Raw genomic sequence first — 20,079 nt, forward strand, 5'->3', positions numbered from 1 at the left:
AGTGGATTTGCGGAGATCTTACTCTAGCCTCACCTTCAGAAGCACATCAGTAGGTAGAGATGTTTCAATAGCATTTGCTTGTATTTTCCTTGCTCTGAAGGTGAGGTTAGTACCTGTCTCCTTTGAGGACCCAGAGTTCAAGTCGTCCTTCAGCCAGTCATTTTCTTTATATGTCAAGTATCAAATGGCCATCCACCAGGATCCGCCTGATGAATGTGGGAAGACTGAGGTACCTTTTGTGAAACGTTTTTTCCTATCTCGATGAGGTTGTCTATGAAGAAGCATAATATAGAACTTTCTTTTGCTCTTTCCTTATTTGTTAAGTAAAGCTGATGATCCTTTTCAGTGTATGTTACTAAACTTTTGTGAAAACAAGGCCTACATGTGAGCATTTAAGTCCCTCAGAAAAAAGGATAGGTTCGTATTCAGGGTTCTCAGAACCTGTGTAGTGTGTGTACGTGTTCAGTCATCAGGCTGAGTCAGCAAACACCACTGACTGCTGCTTATGTGCCAGACCAGACCATGGGCCACGGCACAAAGGGAAGAATCTCTGCCTCTGAGGAGTTGATAATCAAATGGGAGAAATGGACCAGTGAACAAGCATACCTTAACAAGAAGGCGGTGGAAAAGAATTAAATATGTTGAGATTATATAGACTATCACTTAACAAGCATTTACTGAGGGCTTATATTTTCCAGGCTGGAGAGATCTAGATGAATGAGAGATTGCGTAGTTGTCACAGGAGGGATATATTAGAAGAAAGATGCCAACAGATGCAGAAGACTTAAAATTTGGATTTGTTTGTTTGTTTTAATGACACAGACCGTGTTAGATTAAAAGAGAGTAAGACAAGAGTTAATGCTGTATGTTCCCTGAGAGAGGGCTGACTTTCAGGTTTCCCAGAACCTTACTGGGTCAAGTGTGGTCTGCAGACCAACAGCATCCACCTGGGATGCAGAATCTAGGGTCCCACTTCAGCCCTGCTGAATCCAAATCTGCATTTTGAATTAGGTCTCTGGGCAATTTGAATGCCCATTCCGGTTTGGGAAGTGCTTCCATAAGTTCCCCATTGAGCCATGCAGCTGTGGATGATAGTGTTTACAAAATAGTAAGGAGTTTGCCAGATGCAAAAACCTCCCTTTGATATTCTCAGGGGGTCTTACTCCTGAACATTACTCCTTCCTGTTACCCTGGAGATTTTGGCTTTGTGCTGCCTGCCTACTAGGTATGAATGGTTGGGCCATGACACCAGGCCATGATCTGATGTGTTTACTGGGTAAAGATTACTTTCCTGGAACTTCACCCACTTAGGCTTCAGGCCTCCATGGAGTCCAGTCCTGCAGACTAGTCCATTGCTAATGGTGTTCACAGCCTGATTGTGGCAACAGAGGGGCAGGCAGTTCCAATGCCATTAGGGTTAGCTATTGGATTAGTAAGTAGGGGAAGTCAGCTTAGTATGGGACTGCAGGTTAAGGAGGTTTTCCGAAGGAGGTGACTTCTGAGCCAAGTCTTAAAGGATAAGTAAATGTTTGTCAGGCCAAAGGGGAAAAGGGCATTCTTGGCAACAGGACTATATGTAAGAAGTATAAAATGCCACCTATGGAATATTCTTGCTGAAGAAACTGAACCTGAATTCTAAGCTTCTAGATGGAATAACTGGTTCACAAAAAATATGAGGGATAAAGGATTATTTAAAATGATACCTGGGCACTTCTGTAAGACAAATCTATAATAAACAGTGTTTTTTAAAAAAAGGAGGGAAATCTCTAGATTAAAAGTTATAAACTTTAAAAAATACATAACTACAGTACCATAATCATGCCCAGCAAGCTTAACAATAATTATGTCATCTCATGCCTAGTACATGTTAGATTTTCTTTAGTTGTCTCAAAAATGTCTTTTTTTTAAATGTCTTTTTATAGTTGGTTTGTTTGGATCGGGATTCTTGTAAGATCTATACATCCCATTTGGTTGAACATCTTTTAATTTAAAATAAATTTCCCTCTTGTTTTTAATAGCATTTTTAAAAGAAACTGGGTCGTTTATCTTAGAATTAATTTTGCTTCTAATGATACTTTTTGAAAATGTAAGCACATATACATGTGGTATCTGTGTGTGTGCTTTTGTGTGATCTCTCTGTATATATGGTGTGCGTGTGTGTATGTGTATCTCTGTGTGTGCATGTTTTACAACATACCAGTACATACACATATACATGCACATGTTTCCCTTTCTTTATTATACAGACATACTATACTTGGAGGTCACACAAGAACAATATATAGAGATCTTCATTTTCTAGCTGCTGAGTACTTGCATGGTTTCTTCATTCTGACCTTTACTGGTGGCTATTTGGCGATTTCTAGTCTTTTACCCTTTCATAGTGTTGCAGTGAGTACCCTTGTACATAGAATTGTTTGTATTTTTGTCACTGTGTCTTTGTGATAAGCTTCCAGATTGCTGGGTCAATTCCTCTCCAGAGGGATTCCTCTTCACAGGGGTTGTACCCTTTTGTAGCCAGCAGTCTATGTGAATGCTTATCCCTCCATGGCCTTGGTCACTGAGATTTTATAAGAATTGTGAGTTTTTGCCATATACATGCAAATGAAATTTATGTCATTTTAATTTTCATTCCTTTTATTATAAATGAAATTGAGCGTGTTTTCTTATGTTTAAAATCCATTTGAATTTTATCTTATGTGAACCATGTGGTCATAGTTTTGCTTGTTTTCCTAGGAGTACTTTTTTTCTTCCATTTCTTAGAAACTGTTTATATATTAAGGACCTAAGCCCTTGGGATAAAAGTTGCAGATATTCCTCTTTAGTTTGTCATTTATCTTTTTACTTTGCTTATGGTGTTTTGCAGTGCCAAAGTTGATTATTATGCCATCAAATAATCAAGGGGCCAGAATTTGCAGACCTTAAGGTCTTGGACTTTAACCTTAATAGTAATAAAGAATGATTGAAGGATTTTAGATAGTGGAGCTGGAGAATTCCATTTAGTTGTTAAGAAATGTGTTAGGACTTGAGAGGCAACAGAAAGCAAAGTTGAATTGATTTTTTTAAAGAAAGGATTTATTTGCGTATATAACAAAGAAGTTTTGGCTTCATTAGATCTCAGGAAAATACCATTAGTGCTTCTTGCTTGTGGTCTCCCAGCTTGCTTTCTTTGTAAGGATTGAATCTGACTCAGGCACATGGTGGCAGAGATGAATACTGCCAGTTTAAGGTACGTTATTCTCACAGCGAGTGATCTCAGCAAAAAATAATGTGCACTTCTTTTCTTATTTCAGTAAGAAGTCCCAAGGAAGGTACTGACTGGCCCAACTTGAGATACATTCTTATCCCTGAACCAGTCACTGTGACTGGAGGATGGAGAACTCTGGTCATGTTTGGATCACATGCCTCACCCAAGAGCTTAGGTGGAGGAAGGTGCTTATTTGAACCACATGTTTTAAGAGGAGTAGATGAGTGGTTCCCACAATAATGTTGGCCAGGTTTTATTTAAAAGTGGTGAGACTTGAGGCAGAGCCAGTGAGGTATGATGGCCTTGAAGTCATACTGGTAGGAAGAGGATGGTGAGGGTACAGCAGACACTTTGGAGGTAGAGTTGATGAGGATTTGGTGTTTGACTTGAAGGATGTTTGGGAGTTGGAAATGGAGGAGAAGGACGAATCCAGATTGATTTTTCGTTTCTGGCTTGCATGACTGGGTAGATGATGGTGACCTTATCTGAGATAAGAAATACAAGAGGAAGAAGAATTTGTGCATTTTGGGACAGAAAATGAGTTCTGTGTCGGCTAGGTTGAGTTTGAGAAGCCTGTGGGATAACTAACTGTGGGAAGATACTAATCAGAAACCAGCATCTGGAACTTAGCATCTGGAGAGGCTCCAGGGTGGTGGTCTGTATTCAGACTTAAGGTATGAATGAGGCTTCCCCTCCCTGCGACCATGGGGCTTGAACTCACAATTCTGAGATCAAGACCTGAGCTGAGATGAAGAGTTGGATGCTTAACTGACTGAGCCACCCAGGTACCCTGATTGAGGCTTTTTAGAAAAGGCTTTGTATTCTTCTGTCTGTGTGCTAGGTTATGTTTTCTCAATTTTGTTATATATTATGGGACAACTCTAATGTTTGGTGTAAATGATGCATATTGTAGGGTAGTAATCCATACTATAAAAGTGGTATGTATTTTTTTAAGAAAAATGAACATGGCATTTAATTAAAATTCTACAGTAAATTTTAATTTGAGCCATTCAGATTTCTATTTCCTTTTGTATGCAGTGAAGTGTACATTTTTAATTTACATTCACTGCTGTCAGTACTGAACTCTGGGTATGTGATTTGACCATGTGTTTAAATAGAAATATGTAATGGATTTCTTTACTATAGCAAAATAGCTTTGCCTTAATGATCTATTTTATAGGGTCACATGCTTACAGAAAATTTGTACTGGTGAAAATGATTTTGACAGAACAGTACTTTGATATGGTATCATGCAAGTGAGTATGGCTTGGTAAATATTATATTGGGTTTGATAAATCCTTTGACTTTGAGATCATCCATAGCATTTTATTTACCTGACATCTAACTGAATTCGTACAGTTTTCAGAGACATATGAAATGATAGTTTTTCTTATAAGCTGATTTGTTTGTCATCTCTCTGAATATGGTTTCTAAGAAATAAACGTAAAATAATACCTTGCAGGTCAAGACCCTGCACTATGCTTTTTTTTTTTTATTAACAGCTTTATTGAGATATAATTCACCCATTTAAAGTATATGATTCAGTGGTTTTTAGTATGTTTACAGTTATGCAACCATTATCACCAATGCGAGAACATTTCATCATCCCACAAAGAAACCCCATACCCATCAGTAGTCACTCATTTTTTCCTGAATGCCCCAGCTCTAGGCAACGACTATTCCACTTTCTGTCTCTGGATTAACCTAATCTGGATATTTCATGCAAATGGAATTATACAGTAGGTGGTCTCTTGTTGACTGGCTTCTTTCACAGAGCATAGTGTTTTTAAGGTCCATCCGTGTTTTACCGTATACCAGTATTTCTTTTTATGGATGAATAATAATATTTCATCGTACCATATTTTGTTTCTGCATCCATCAGTGGACATTTGGGTGGCTTTCATTTTTTTGGCTTTTGTGAAAAAATCTGTGTACATTCATGTACAAGTGTTATGTGGACATACTCATTTCTCTTTGGAATATAGGAGTGGATTTGAGTTACCATTTAGTATAATTTCCTTACTGTGTTATAGCTTTGTTCCCATCCACCTTCTTTATGATGATGTTATCAAATATATTACTTGTTATTCCAACAACATAATTATGCTCTTTTATACAATTGGTTTTAAAATCAGTAGGGAAGAGAGGAGAGTATACATTTATATAAAGTAGGAGAAGTCTATGATGTCACTTCCTAGGGCTCAGCCTTGAGCATTGCATCTAACTGGGGATGATAGTGGTCTTCTGTTTTTTCTTACCCTGATCTGTTTGTTAGCATGTTTGTCTCTTTTGGTGTCAGACCCAGCTCTTAGGCTCCACTAATTGCTGGCCAATTGCTCTGTGGTTTTCAGCAGTGTCCCGGGACATAAATTGCTTTATAGTCTGGTTTAATTAAACTTGGGCCCCTCTGCAGGGCAGTTTTTGAGGCCATTCTTTACAGTTTGTTCTGACCCCAAGTGGGCTCTTCCTGCCTGTCTCTTTCTATTTCTCTCTGATGTATCAGTTGGGCCTGTGGTTTACCTTGTTGCCCTCATGAAACTTCTGGTCTTCTCTTACTTGCTTATCACCAAAATCTCAATTTTTAAGAATGCCTGTAGGCTTGAACTTCCCCATGCACTGTTCCAAATATAGTTACTTCCCTTGGGAATTGGTGAGCCAGTCTCTATTTTTGTGGCCTGCCCCCTTGTGCCTCTGCTCTGGAGTTAGGAGTGAACACGGTCATTCCTCTGAATGATAGCCCTGCTTTATACACAGGGCGGTGGTCAGGAGCAATACCTCTGGTCTTCTCTAGGTAAGATAATTAAATTTGGGGCTAATTAATAGGGAATTTCAAGCCTGAAAGCTGCCTTGGAGTTGGTTCCATGTAAGGAGAGGGTCACGGCTGTAGATGAGGTCCTTCACCTGGTGTGTTCATCCTAGAAATTCTTACTTCACTTGGCTAAACCATTGCTTACAGATAGAGTAAGCACACTCTACCTGTAGGGTTGGCTGCCTTGAGAAACTGATCTGAACATATTACTTTGCTTCCCAGTCTTGAGTGTGGCATTTTATTTTGAAGGAACCCATTTCATTAATTATAGAGTGCAGAAGTAATTTCCCCTTGTACATGACTACGGTTTTCTGCATGATTGAATGGCCAGTGTTCCTGTGCTCGGATGCAGGAAGAGAAGCCAAAAAGTTCTCCTCTGAAAAGTTTAAGTGTTCTTCTGACTCGCTTTAGGGTCTCTGTGCAGCAGCTCACCCTGGTGTGATTTTGTTAATATAATGGGTGAAACTAATTCACTTGTGTTCAAAAAAATACATTTTTTGCTCTTATAAAGCATTTAAAGTAAATAAAAGTCAGCATAGTAACTTGGAGACTTGAAGCAACCCTATCAGTGCATAAAATCCATTTTAACTCTGTTGGTAACCGTAAAATAATCATTTCAGCACCCCCAAAAGTAGATTATTTTTTCAAAGATTTGATGAGAAGATAAATAAATATAGATTGCTTTGATATATAAAATAGCAATTCAGTTCTTTTTAATAACATCCTTAGAGAAGTAGCACATAATTGTAGATAGTGAGATTGTAAAGGACTTGATGAATTACTCCAGCATGTTTGCTTCCATTGCTGTTTTCAGTCATTCAGATAGATAACAGATTTTCAGAAAATAATATATAAATAAAATCAAATGGATGTAATTTGTGACCTATCTTTTGTATAATACAATATAAAACCAGGACATATGAATCTTTGTTTTTCAAAATACCACTAATTTCATATATAAACATAGGATCTGAGCTGGAATTTTATTGATATTGTATTATAGAAAATACCATTATCTAATAATATTTATTAAGTGCCATTGGTTCCTTAGAATAAATAAAATTGACCTCAACTTTTCTAAACTCGTTGAAAAACAGACTGTACTCATAGCTGCAGCGGTCTCTTCACATTTCTGAGGCATTGATAAAACTGTTTTTTAAATTTTATTACGGACTTTCAAACAAAAAGGAAATTGAAAGAATAGTATACTGACCACCTGTATACTCATCACCTAGATTCAACAATAATTACTTATCCATGTTTGCCTCATCTTTTTTGTGTGAGAGTCATTTTAACTTATATTGTAAACATGACATTTTACTCCTAAGCTTTTTATTTTTTTTATTTTTTTATTTTTTAAAGATTTTATTTATTTATTTGAGAGAGAGAATGAGACAGAGAGAGCATGAGAGGGGGAAGGGTCAGAGGGAGAAGCAGACTCCCCACCGAGCAGGGAGCCCGATGCGGGACTCGATCCCGGGACTCCAGGATCATGACCTGAGCCGAAGGCAGTCGCTTAACCAACTGAGCCACCCAGGCGCCCACTCCTAAGCTTTTTAGCGTGAATCTCTGAAAAATAAGATATACTTATTCAAAACACAATGTCATCGTTACACATAAGAAAATTAACAATGATTTACAAATATCATCTAATATCGAGTCCTATATTTATTTATATTTTCCCATTTTTTAAAAATTAATATCCAATCTAGGTTTTTTTTTTTAGAGAGTGTGTGTATATATGAGTGGGGGGAGAGGCAGAGAGAGAGGGAGAGAGAGAATCCCAAGCAGGCTTCATGTTCAGGGCACAGCCCTGAGATCATGACCTGTGCTGAAATCGAGAGTTAGATGCTTAAACCAACTGAGCCACCCAGATGCTCCCAATCTAGGTTTTTATATTCTATTTGGTTATTATATTTTTTATTCTAGAACAGCTATCTTTTAAAATTTTTTTGTGATATTACCATTTTTTGCCCAACTTTTTTGAAACTTTGATATTTACAAACAGAAGAGTTGAAAGATTACAATGAATACCCACATATTATTACCAGGGCTCACCAATTGTTAACAACTTTGTCAGATTTGCTTTATCTTAATTCCTCTCCTTTTTTATCTGAACTGTTTGAGAGTAAGTTGTAGATATTAAAACACTTCATGAAAATACTAAGCATGTTCTTCCTGAGAATAAGTATATTCTCCTAAGTAACCACAGTATTTATCATTCCTAAAAAATTAACAGAAATGCTGTAACATCACAATCCATATTCAAATGTTCCCAGTTATACCAAAAATACCTTTTATTATAGCTTATTTTTTTAATAAAGGACCCAGTCAAGGTTCATGCATTTCATGAACTTTTATATTTATGCTATGTTTATAATATGGCCCTTGTTTCTTGAGTCTTTCTTGATTTTTTTCTTTCTTATGACTGACATTTTTAAAGAGCTTAGGCTGATTGTCTATAGAATGTCCTATATTCAGGATTTGAGTGTTTTCTAGTGATTAGATTCGGTTTAAATGTTTTTAGATGTAAGTGATGTGTACTTTAAAAAGAAACTTTCTATTGGAGTATAATGTTCATATAGAAAAATACACAAGTGTTCAGATAGATGAGTTTTTATGAATTGAACTCTGTGTAACAATTCTCAGATCAAGAAATTGACTACTCCCAGCCCCTCAGAAGTTGCCCTTCGTCCTTTTCCAGTCACGGCCATCTGCAGGGTCACTCTCGACTTGTAACCCTGCAGATTAGTTTCGCCTGTTCCATACTTTATATAAGTAGAGTCCTACATGTGTCCTCTTTTGCTTGTGGTTTCTTTTACTCAACTTTATGTTAGTGCGATTCACCTGTATTTGTGTCATAGGGTGTTCAGTCTGATTGCTGGATAGTGTTCCACTTGTGAAGATACCATAGTTTACCATGTCTGCCGTTGATGGGAATTTGAGTAGTACCCAGTTTGGGGCTCCCGTGTAGAGTGCTGCACATGTACATCCTTGTCCATGTCTTCTGGTAAACATGGGCAGGTTTCTGTTGGCTGTATACCTAGAATAGAGCTGCTGTGTCGTAGGATATGCAGATGCTCAGCTTTCAGATAGTACCAGTTTTCTCTGAGGTTGTGCTGGTGTTTTGGCTCTGCTGCATCATCTCGGGCAGCTCGGTGTCAGGTTGTCCCTTATTTGTGATGCTAGGTCTGCTCGCTTGGTTGGATGGAAGCCACAGGATCCCTTTATTTTTATTTTTTTTTAAGATTTATTTATTAGAGAGAGAGTGAGAGGGTGGGGTGGGGGGACAGTCAGAGGAGGAAGAAGAGACTCTCCAGCAGATTCCCCCTTGAGTGTGGAGCCCTACATGGGGCTCAATCTCATGACCCTGAGGTCATGACCTGAGCCAAAACCAAGAGTCAGATGCTCAACTGACTGAGCCACCTAGGTGCCCCCAGATCTCTTTATTGGTGAGTGACATTTTCACCTTTGTATTTAGATCTTTCTATTGTAAAGCACGAGATACCCTAAAGTAATCTGTGGGATGATGTTTTTAAGACATTTTGAATAACCTCTTTCCCAACATGTATCAGCCAATTGTTTTAATGCCCTTTGATGTTCCTTGCCTGAATCAATTATGGGAAGGTGGGAGAGCTGCAGAATGGTGATTTATCAAATTGAATTACATTCTTTTATGACCTCATTTAATTTAATTTAATTTTTTTATTTGACAGAGAGAGAGCATAAGCAGGGGGAGCAGCAGGCAGAGGCAGAGGGAGAAGCAGGCTCCCTGTTGAGCACGGAGCCAGATGCGGGACTCGATCCCAGGACCCTGGGATCATGACCTGAGCCGAAGGCAGACACTTAACAGACTGAGCCACCAGGGCACCCCATGACCTCGTTTATGACCTGAAATTACATATTTACTGTAAAGAAGAACATTATCTCTCCATTCACTCCCACCCCCATCTTTTTTCCTTTTGGTATCTCTGTGGGCTTATGGATTTAAAAAACTTTTGAAATATTATAATCAATTGCCATAATTTTTTTAAATGCTTAAATTGTCCCAAATTTGGCCACTAGGATTCCCCTCAAGCAAGAACCTATGGGACCTTATGCTATGACCCCGTTAGTCAGGAATTTCCTTTTTATCTGGCACAAGACATTCTAGACTCATGTTGTAGCTTTTCCTTCCAGATTTGGTATCCGCCTTTTCTCCAAGGATTTCCAGTTCCTTTTAGTGGAGAGTCATATTTTTGTGTCTTAATTAGGGTGCTAGTTATGTTCATTACTACGGCAGTACATGGCATTGGGTTTTGAAAGTCCAGGCCAGTTGTCTTATAGAATGTCCCAAATTCTGTATTTGTCTGAATCTTTCCTCGTGGTCTTATTTAACTTATTCCTTTGTGGCCCCAATCTCCTGTAGACTGAAAATTAAGTCTAAATCTTGATTAGATTCAGGTTTAACAATTTTGGCATGTGTACTTCATTAGGTAATTTTGTGTACATCATATTTTGTCAGAAGATATAGAATGATGGGTTGTCTCAGTGTTGATGGTGCTAATTTTGAACACTGTGTTAAGGTGGTGAACTCTGGATCTCTTCATTATAAGGGTAAGATGTCCCCTTTGTGATTAGCAAGTAATCTGTAAAGAGGTATTTCAGCACAGATGAATGCCCTTTCTTCAACAACCTTTTTAGGCAATGGTGTTAGTGTTCGTTGATGATCTTTGGTTGTCGAATAGGGATTTGTTTAGCTTTCCTTTTTCTCTTAATACATACATTAATAGCCATTCTTGGTTAAAAAGGCTGGAGGAGATTTTCCTGATCAACCGAGGATAACCTGTAGTTTCTCCTAAGAAGGCAAGGTAAATGCTGAATTCTTTCACCTTAATTAACAAATTTTAGGGAGAGGAGCTGGTGACAAATTAGTTTACCTCCCTCCCCGCCCCCTTTTTTTCCCCCACTGCAAAACCTCTGGATATTTTTTTATTCAGTACTTTATAGTCACAGTCATTATTCTTTTTGATGCTCAAACTGTCCCAGGTTTGCTCAGTGCACATTCCATCAAGATATCCCCTTTGTCCTCTGCTTTCTAGAACAGAAAGATACTCCAGTCTCATCTTAAACATTTCCCAACTCAGTCTTGGAATCTGCCAGCCATTTTTCCAAGAAGCCTTGGTTCCTTTTAATGAAGATTGAATTTAGAGACCAAGAAGAATTAGGTAGTATGAATTTATGTTGATATTTCCAATTCAAATTTAACATGTGGTGTTATCTTTTCTGATTTTATGTTTGTTTCTCTTTTTTGTGTTTCTTGATTACATTAGCATATTTATGAACTTGGTTTGTATTATGATATACATAAAGTAGAGTCAACATTACAGTATCAGTAACAGTACTAATGACAGCTGATAGGTGTGGTTTATGATTCTTTTGTGATTCTATTTGTCCCTATATAATCCCATTCAGACGTTCCATCAGAATACTGTGTTCAGAAGTCGCATGGAATAATTTTATTCTCTTATGTGGTTATGATACCAGATTGACTTATGTTCACTTATTTCAGTTTGTTTTGAATTTGGGGGTTTACTTCTTAATTTTAGTTTTTTAATAGGTGATGCATTTATGTGCTTCCAGAGTCACCCAAAGAGATCCACTCAGAGAAGTCTTCTTTCCATGTCTCCTCCAGCCTGTCCCTGCCCTCCAGTAAAAACCATTTTGATGAGTTTCTGGTTTATCCTTCTGGTATTTTTGCAAAACCAAAAACACAAATACATACGAATAATCTTATTTTTCTCCTTTTCACCAAGAAAAACGTCCTATGTACACTTTTTGGCACCTTTATTTTTTCCTTACAAACATATCCAAGGTCACAGTCCTAGCATCTCATAGAGAACCCTAATTCTGTGTTGTTTCAGCTACATGCCGTTTTGTGAAAGGATGTGCTGTAGTTTATTAACACGGTCTATTGCTAATGGACATTTGAGTTATTTCCTTTTTTTTTTTTAAGATTTATTTTAGAGAGGAGAGTGTTTGAGTGGGGGGAGGGGCAGAGAGAGAATCCCAAGCGGACTCCCCACTGAGTGCAGAGCCCAACACAGGGCTCAATCCCAGGACCCATTAGATCATGACCCGAGCCAAAATCGCAAGTCAGACATTCAACTGACTGAGCCGCCAGGTGCCCCTAGGTTATTTCTAATTTTGTGCTGCTGCTACAGGTAGTACAATTTTGTCATTATGCGTGTGTAGAGGTATTCTTTTATGGTTGATTTCACAGAGTGCACCTGGGCAAAAGTCCATACAATGTTGCTAGATTTTGCCAAATTCCCTTCCCAGATGTTGTACCCTTTTGCACTCCAGTTGAGAGGAGTGCCTTACTCCACAGCACACCCTACAGAGTGTGGTCCCAGACTTTTGTTGTTTTGACAATGGGTGAGAAACATATCCCTGCTTAATTTTTTTTTTTTTTAAGATTTTATTTATTTATTTGACAGACAGCGAGAGAGGGAACACAAGGAGGGGGAGTGGGAGAGGGATAATAAGCAGGCTTCCCGCTGAGCAGGGAGCCTGATGCGGGGCTCGATCCCAGGACTCTGGGACCATGACCTGAGCTGAAGGCAGATGCTTAACCAGCTGAGCCACCCAGGCGCCCCCCTGCTTAATTTTTAAATTATTAGAAAGATGTTAGAGGAAGTGTCTTATTTTGGTTGGCCTCTATGATCATAGGCTGAAATGTTTAGACAGAATTGTGTTTTGCATTTCTACTTTATACAGTTTTGGAAAATGAGTGGCAGACTGATGCTCCTGGCAACAGGAAAGAGAATGGGAGTGAGCAGTGGAGTGGATGACAGAAATGACATCATTGTGATTGTCCTGAGGAACTAGGAAAATTCTCAACAGTGTAAATTCTGAGGTTTCAAGGTTATCTTTCTAGCAAACAGCATCTTGAATGACTCATACCTTTTTTCTCGGTAGGAATATGAATCTGCTCTGATAGATTTAGTGACTGAATCTAGGTTCTTGAGTTAATAAAATATTTAAGCAGCAAGAAATTAGACCTGGTCTAATTGGTCCGTATGAAGTGTTCTGTTTGCACTAAAGAGGTAGTCTTATACTTTGCCCTTTCCCCCCATTGTAGAATAAACCATGTGACTCTGTGTGTGTATATATCTATATGTATGTGTACATAATCTCATAGTTGCATTGTTATAGAATTAAAAGAATTTTTATTTACATTTTAAGAGAAATATATATTCCTACCCTTCCCTTTTTTTTAGGTGAGGTCGAGTCTTTTACCTGGGGTAGAGTTAGGGAGGATGAAAGTAAGCCTGGCTTGAGTGATTAGCTTATAAGTCACTGTATGGCCATGTATTGGAACACACCCAGTGTCAAGCAGAAAGGGCCTTCTGTTGGCATCATTACTGTGCACCGCTCTTCATTGCCTGCAGTCCCTGGGGCTAGAGTAAGGGATTGGGGAGCTGCTGCCCATAGACTGTGATTTCTCTGACTTAATTCTCCTTCCATGGTATTGACTAGAACCCTTCATGAACTGTTCCTGGCTTTGTTGTTTGCAGTTTAACACTGCTTTTAATAAATTCCTACTAAAGATCTCTGTCACAAAAGTATTTCCTTTCGTGAGCATACCATTCTCTATCTGATTAAACAAAGTCAGGTTCTCAGGCTTCATGGTCACCCCTGTTCTATGTTTTCATTCTTCCTTTTACCACACTGTTGAAACATATATGCCCTAAAAGCAGTTTAACACTGCTTTTAATAAATTCCTACTAAAGATCTCTGTCACAAAAGTATTTCCTTTTAGAAGGAAGTGTGCCCCTTCCTTCTTCCCTCTGTGTCACACATTCATGAGTTAGTAACAGGGAAGTATAGGGGAAGATGAAAATAGTTTCTTACCGGCTAGGTGTCTTTGTCAGCACTAGAGCCCACTCCTGGCATGGATTACACACCACATCATCTTTGCCTCTGTTCAGATTGTTTACAGCACAGCACAATGAATCCGTGGATGAAACGAGTGGAAATGTTAGGCTAGGCCGTAAGTACCCAATTGAATAACATCAGGAGAATTTTTCTCTATTTGGTTGTAGATAATCAGGACATTCACAGTGTTACCATTTATTGTATTTTAAGGAAATCTTTAAAAGACTTTAAAATGACAATTTTTTTTTTTTTGGAGTTTTAGGTTAAAAGGCTTTTTTTTGGAAAGAAGTTCACATATTACGTGAAAGACATATCCCTAAGATTAATAAGTAAATCTGAATGATATATTTTTATTTTTAAAACACTTTAAAATTGAAAATTTCAAGCATTCATAGGATAAAGACAATAAGGCGAATCTCCTGGGCTTCAGTGTTGTCAACACAGCCTTATTCCCCCTTGCCACTTGTTGTTTGTTGGGTTTTCCAAAAACAGGCACCTGAAATTATGCCCTTTTACCTCTAAATGCCTTTTATTTGTTTGCTGATTCTATCAGGTGGTCTTGTATTAATTTAAAACATAACTGAGGTTAGTTCAAACTACTGTGCTTTCCCAGAAAGCTGTTTTCTAAATTAGTTCAGAGAACTTCCTGTGGGAGTCTCAAATATAAGGAGACCTCCTCTTCTGAAGGATACTTATTTCGGGGAAAGTTATCTTCTTTCGGGCATATATGTTTCAACAGTGTGGTAAAGAAAAAGGGAGAAGGTTACCATAGGTCCGTGCGGACCCCATGGAGTAGTGAAAGGAAGTGGTACAACACTGGATTGTTTCCTCACTCCCGCCACCAGGTGGCGATCTAGTTCTAGAACAGGCTGGCTCCTCATCCTAGCTCAGCTCTGTCCCTGGGCCAGCTGCCTAAGTTGTGTGCTCACAGCCTGCTCAGGTAAGTGCTTAACTTTTGCCATTTGTTGGAAGTAATTTGCATTGAGGCATTGAATATGATCATTTTAAATGAGTCTTTGCGGGGCGCCTGGGTGGCTTAGTCGTTAAGTGTCTGCCTTCGGCTCAGGTCATGGTCCCAGGGTCCTGGGATCGAGCCCCACATCGGGATCCCTGCTCAGCGGGAAGCCTGCTTCTCCCTCTCCCACTCCCCCTGCTTGTGTTCCCTCTCTCGCTGTGTCTCTGTCAAATAAATAAATAAAAATAAATAAAATAAATGAGTCTTTGCTTCTTAGAGATTTGAGTATTTTCTGGAACTTAACCTAAAGAAGCCATTAACCATTTTTCTCTTAATAGTTTTTCTCTATGTATATGAAAATAATGACTTATGTTTAGAAAAGTATTCATTGTATCAGACTGACATTTTTCTTCAATTATGTAGGAAAATCAGACAGTCGTGTATAGGCACATACTATTTTATAAATAACTGTTACATAATTAACAGAATTTGAATGATGGCAAGTTCTCAGCATTTTGAAATATTTGTTATTTATTTTTAAGCCCAGGGATAACTTGCTTGAATGAAGTAGAAGGCTTAGACGGTTATTTGCACAATCAGTCAAAAAAGCCACTTTTTATGAACAGCCCCTAAGTCAAGGGATTGTATTGTGGTGTGTCTTCAGTTTGTTTCAAGACATTTGTCACTAACAGTAGTTAAGTTACTAAAGCTTTTGAATCACTTACCTAAATATATTAGAACAGAGGCATGATTATATCCCCAGGATAATGTTAATTTGGGGGGAGATGCAAAGAGGTGGAATTACAGCTATCACTAAGAACATTTTCCCTTTAGGAGTGCCTGGGTGGCTCAGTCTATTAAGCGTCCAACTCTCGGTTTTGGCTCAGGTCCTGGTCTCAGGGTCCTGGGATCCAGCTGTGCATCAAGCGCCCTGCTCAGTGGGGAATCCGCTTGAGATTCTCTCTCTCTCTCCCTCTGCCCCTCTCTCCTGCACTGTCTCTTGCTCTCTCTCTCAAATAAATAAATCTTTAAAAAAAAGAACATTTTTCATTAAAATTTCTTTTGTCAGTAATATCTAAAACTTGTCTCAGATTATAAAATCATAGTATTGTACGACATTAGAGATGAAAGGACCTTAGTGATTGTATAAAGTAAATTCTCTTATTTAGAGAATTAAAGTGGGTTGTCCAGGATAACATAGTAGCTAGTGGCAGAGCAATGTCTGCAAGGTGGTGTGTTTTTTAGGCTAGACCACGGTGCTCAGGGATGAAAAAGTGAAAGCGGGCCTAAGTAATTAATATAGAATAACTGACATCAGTGAATGGAACGTTCAGCATAAGCAGATTTTCCAATAATTAGAACATTTTTGTTGCTCAAGTTTTATATACTCTAATCATTTAAAATGACTGCCCTGTTCTTCCCTGCCTTCTCACACAGAATGCCACGCAGGACTCGCCTGCTGATAATGGTTCTCCTAGTCCCTCAGGAACGTGCTGTTCTTGCTGCATTTCGCACACGCCCTCAGATGACTCCTTTTTTCTCTCACGTGTTTCTCTATTTTAATCTTTTTCCCTTTTTTTTTGCTGTCAGTTGTTAATTGTATTAGTCTGTCTAGTTTCAGCATTCTTTTTCTTTCTAATTTGTGGTTTCTTGATGTTTAGTTAAAATATTTATGAGCACTTATGAGTGCCAGATACTCTTCCAGAGGCACTTGGTACAGTTAGCAAATGAGTGAAGAAGTCACATAAAGATCCCTTGCTCTTGGGGAGCTCACATTCAGAGGTGGGAGTGGGTGGTCAGAGATAGTCATTTAAAAAATAAGCATAATAAATTAGTAAATTATATAGTAGGTTAGCAGGGGATAAGTATTAAGGAAAAGTAGAGCAGGTGTAAGGAAGGAGTAGGAATTAATTATTGGCTTGGAAATTAGATCGCCAGGTTTATTGTTAGTAAAGTAGTGGTCAGGAGGAAAATGGGAAAAGGAGCTTAAGGGATTTTTCTGTGAGTTGGGAACATAAGCATTGTTTTGCATCCTCATTTTAACCTTTATTGCTCTCTTCTGGGGTTTTGTCTTTAGTTTCGGTATCTGAAATTCTGGAGTAGCTTGATAATTGACTGCTAGTTATGTAAGTGTAACGGTAACTCTCGTAGTTAATATATACATGTTTACATTGTTTTCTGAAAGCTGAGGGATAGGGCAATGACATGGAATGTTAGGCTGTCAAGGGGAGTGTTTGGCATGAAATGGATGTTGATTTTTTTTTTTTAACATTTATTTATTTGAGAGACAGAGAGAGAGAGGACTTGCACGCATGGGCAGAGGGGCAGAGGGAGAGAGCAAGCAGACTCTTTGCTGAGCTGAGAGCCCAAGGCAGGGCTCAATCCCATGACTCATGAGATCACCACCTGAGCTGAAACCAGGAGTTGGAGGCCTAACCACCTGAGCCACCCAGGTGCCCGGGATGTTGATTCCTGATTAACCTGACTCTGCATTCCTGCTTTATTTGCCCTTGACCTCAGTGTTCTCTGAGAATTCCTAATGGTTTATGATCATCTGCATTCTAGCAACCAAAGTTTTGTCAATGATTATTTAGCCAAGCACCTTTACCTTTATTTAATCCTCATGACAAACCCTGCTGTACTATTTTTGTGTACTGTTTTCTGTACTGTTATACTTATTACATAACTAGCAGTCAGTTATCAAGCTACTCCAGAATTTCAGATATTGAAACTAAAAACAAAACTCCAGAAGAGAGCAGTAAAGCAAAAAAAAAAAAATCTTAGCTTGCCCACTTACTCCCTGTGTCTGTGTGGCTTTGAGCAAGTTTCTGATTCCTCTGCTTTATTCATTTCAGATTCCTCATTTGTAAACACGGGGTGGGGGGCGGGGAATAGTACAGCCGTGTCAAATATTTGTTTGAATTAAAAGATCACGTTTGAAATTTTAATGTTAAATTTGAATTAGTTCTTTCAAAGGAAAAAATATTCAAAACCAGTTGGTTCATTGATACGTAATTTGAGTCTTTAAAATCCCATGATACCACATAAAACTTATAAAAGGGATTAGTTGGTGAAGATTTGTACATGTATTTCTTAATTGCTTTACTTACAGTGGGAGACAAAGGAACTATGAATGCTTCTGCTTTTTTTTTACTCTTGTGATAGAGATTCTTGCTTATTCTTAGAGTACATCTTTCCTTTTGAAAAATTAGCTCATTAGTTTACCATAATCTGTAGCATACTTTGTGCTGTTGTACCTACTTATAAAAATACGGTGCCAGAATCAGAAGAAATCCACAATGCCCAGCAGAGTGTCTGGAATGGAGTAGATGCCCAGTGAACACTCACTGTGTGAGTGAGTAGTTGAGTTGCTTGTTGTTGAGAAACAGCTGGAGAGAGAGCTGACTTGTTGCCAAATGGAAAGCTACTCAGAAAGAAAATAGTGTTCTTGAAACTCGTGTCGTGAAGCAAAAAGGAGAATTCAAATGATATCAAAAGCTCTTGACAGTTGTCCTTCTATATAAGTAAAAGCTGTTTTGTATTTCCTGAGAGAGAGTGTTGAGAAATTTACCTACAATGAGTTAAGCACATTTTAGTGAGTGCAAAGCTCAGGTGATAGGAATAATCTTGTCGTGAACACCATTTGTCTTTAGCTCTTGTATGTTAGCTCTGCTTTTGCCATTAAATCTGTGGAGCCTCAGGTTTTATGACCTCCTGGTAGTGACTTGACAAGTGAACAATACTGCCTATTGATAACTAGTCTAATAAACAAGGAAAGTTTGTGTCTTTGCTATGCTAATTCATTTGATATGCCAAATAATTTTAGGTCACTGCTTGCATGATTAAAAAATAGTTGATTTTATTCTAGTCAGTAGTTAGTTGTAAAGGTAAAAAAATACATATTATATACATGATTATTCATCCAGAGCATAATTCTGTCTTTAAGGGAAATAGGGGATATATTTGTGTAGGTCTGTAAATATTGCTATATGTGTGTGTGTATAGATTTGTTTTTCTGTTTGTCATTCTAGAAATAGCTCAAAATTTTATATTTAGAATTGCTCCATGTTCCTTTCTTAGCTGTGGAGGAGGGTGATTTTTCTGTTTAACCAGTCATGTAAACATTGAATTCTTAGCATGTCACAGTCACTGCGGTAGGTCCTAGGGATACATACATGAGTAAGACACGGTACTTTGCTCATTTTATTTAACAAATGAAATGGATTTTAAAATACTGTAATAAACATTCCTTACATAGGTTTGCATTAATGTTAAAAATGTTAAAATATTAATAATATTAAAAATTATTGGAAATAATTTTTATATTAATAATAGCTGAGCCTGGGTGCCTCAGTCACTTGAGCATCCGACTCTTGATTTCGACTCAGGTCATGATCTCTGGGTCATGGGATCAAGCCCCGTGTTGGGCTCCTCACTTAGCAGGGTGTCTACTTCTCTCCCTCTCCCTTTGTCCCTCCTCCGACTCTCTCCTTCTCTCTCTTTCTCAAATAAATAAATCTTTAAAAAAAATTATTGGAAATATATATACCTGGTATGATGTGGAGATATTTGATCTTGCTTGAAATCAGTTGACTTGATAAGTGTGCAAGCAGTACCTATAACCATTATTAATATATTTTTTAAAGATTTTATTTATTTATTTGACAGAGAGAGACACAGCAAGAGAGGGAACACAAGCAGGGGGAGTGGGAGAGGGAGAAGCAGGCTTCCCGCCGAGCAGGGAGCCCGATGCGGGACTCGATCCCAGGACCCTGGGATCATGATCTGAGCCAAAGGCAGACACTTAATGACTGAGCCACCCAGACACCCCAGTATGTTTGTTAATAAGATCAAATATTAGTTTTTAATAGTAATTAGATTACTGATAACATATTTATTTCTTAGTATTTTGACCAGAGGACTTTAAAAATAAATTTTGTCTTGATGAATGGATAAAGAAGATGTGGTATATATATACAATGGAATATTATGCAGCCATCAAAAGGAATGAGATCTTGCCATTTGCAATGACGTGGATGGAACTGGAGGGTATTATGTTGAGTGAAATAAGTCAAACAGAGAAAGACATGTATCATATGATCTCATTGATATGAGGAATTCTTAATTGCAGGAAACAAACTGAGTGTT

The 20,079-nt window shown here is 38.2% G+C and overlaps 1 protein-coding gene across 11 annotated transcripts in view; it reads left to right on the top strand.

Annotated features, from left to right (window-relative positions):
* ATE1 (arginyltransferase 1) overlaps positions 1–20,079 on the top strand; it is a 163,441-nt gene that overhangs the window by 21,463 nt on the left and 121,899 nt on the right. For 9 of the 11 annotated variants that reach the window (XR_014146156.1, XM_081823377.1, XM_006738835.3 and 6 more), the window contains one exon: positions 101–229. The exons of the other annotated variants lie outside the window; for them this stretch is intronic. Coding sequence is in view for 8 of the 9 variants with exons in the window: in XM_081823377.1 (XP_081679503.1) it covers positions 101–229 (129 nt within the window). In the remaining variant the exon portion in view is untranslated. The remainder of the gene's footprint in view (positions 1–100; positions 230–20,079) is intronic. 11 annotated transcript variants of the gene reach the window in all.

Source organism: Leptonychotes weddellii, chromosome 6 (assembly GCF_054177405.1).
Source record: "Leptonychotes weddellii isolate Sample4059 chromosome 6, ASM5417740v2, whole genome shotgun sequence".
Taxonomy (NCBI): Eukaryota; Metazoa; Chordata; class Mammalia; order Carnivora; family Phocidae; genus Leptonychotes; species Leptonychotes weddellii.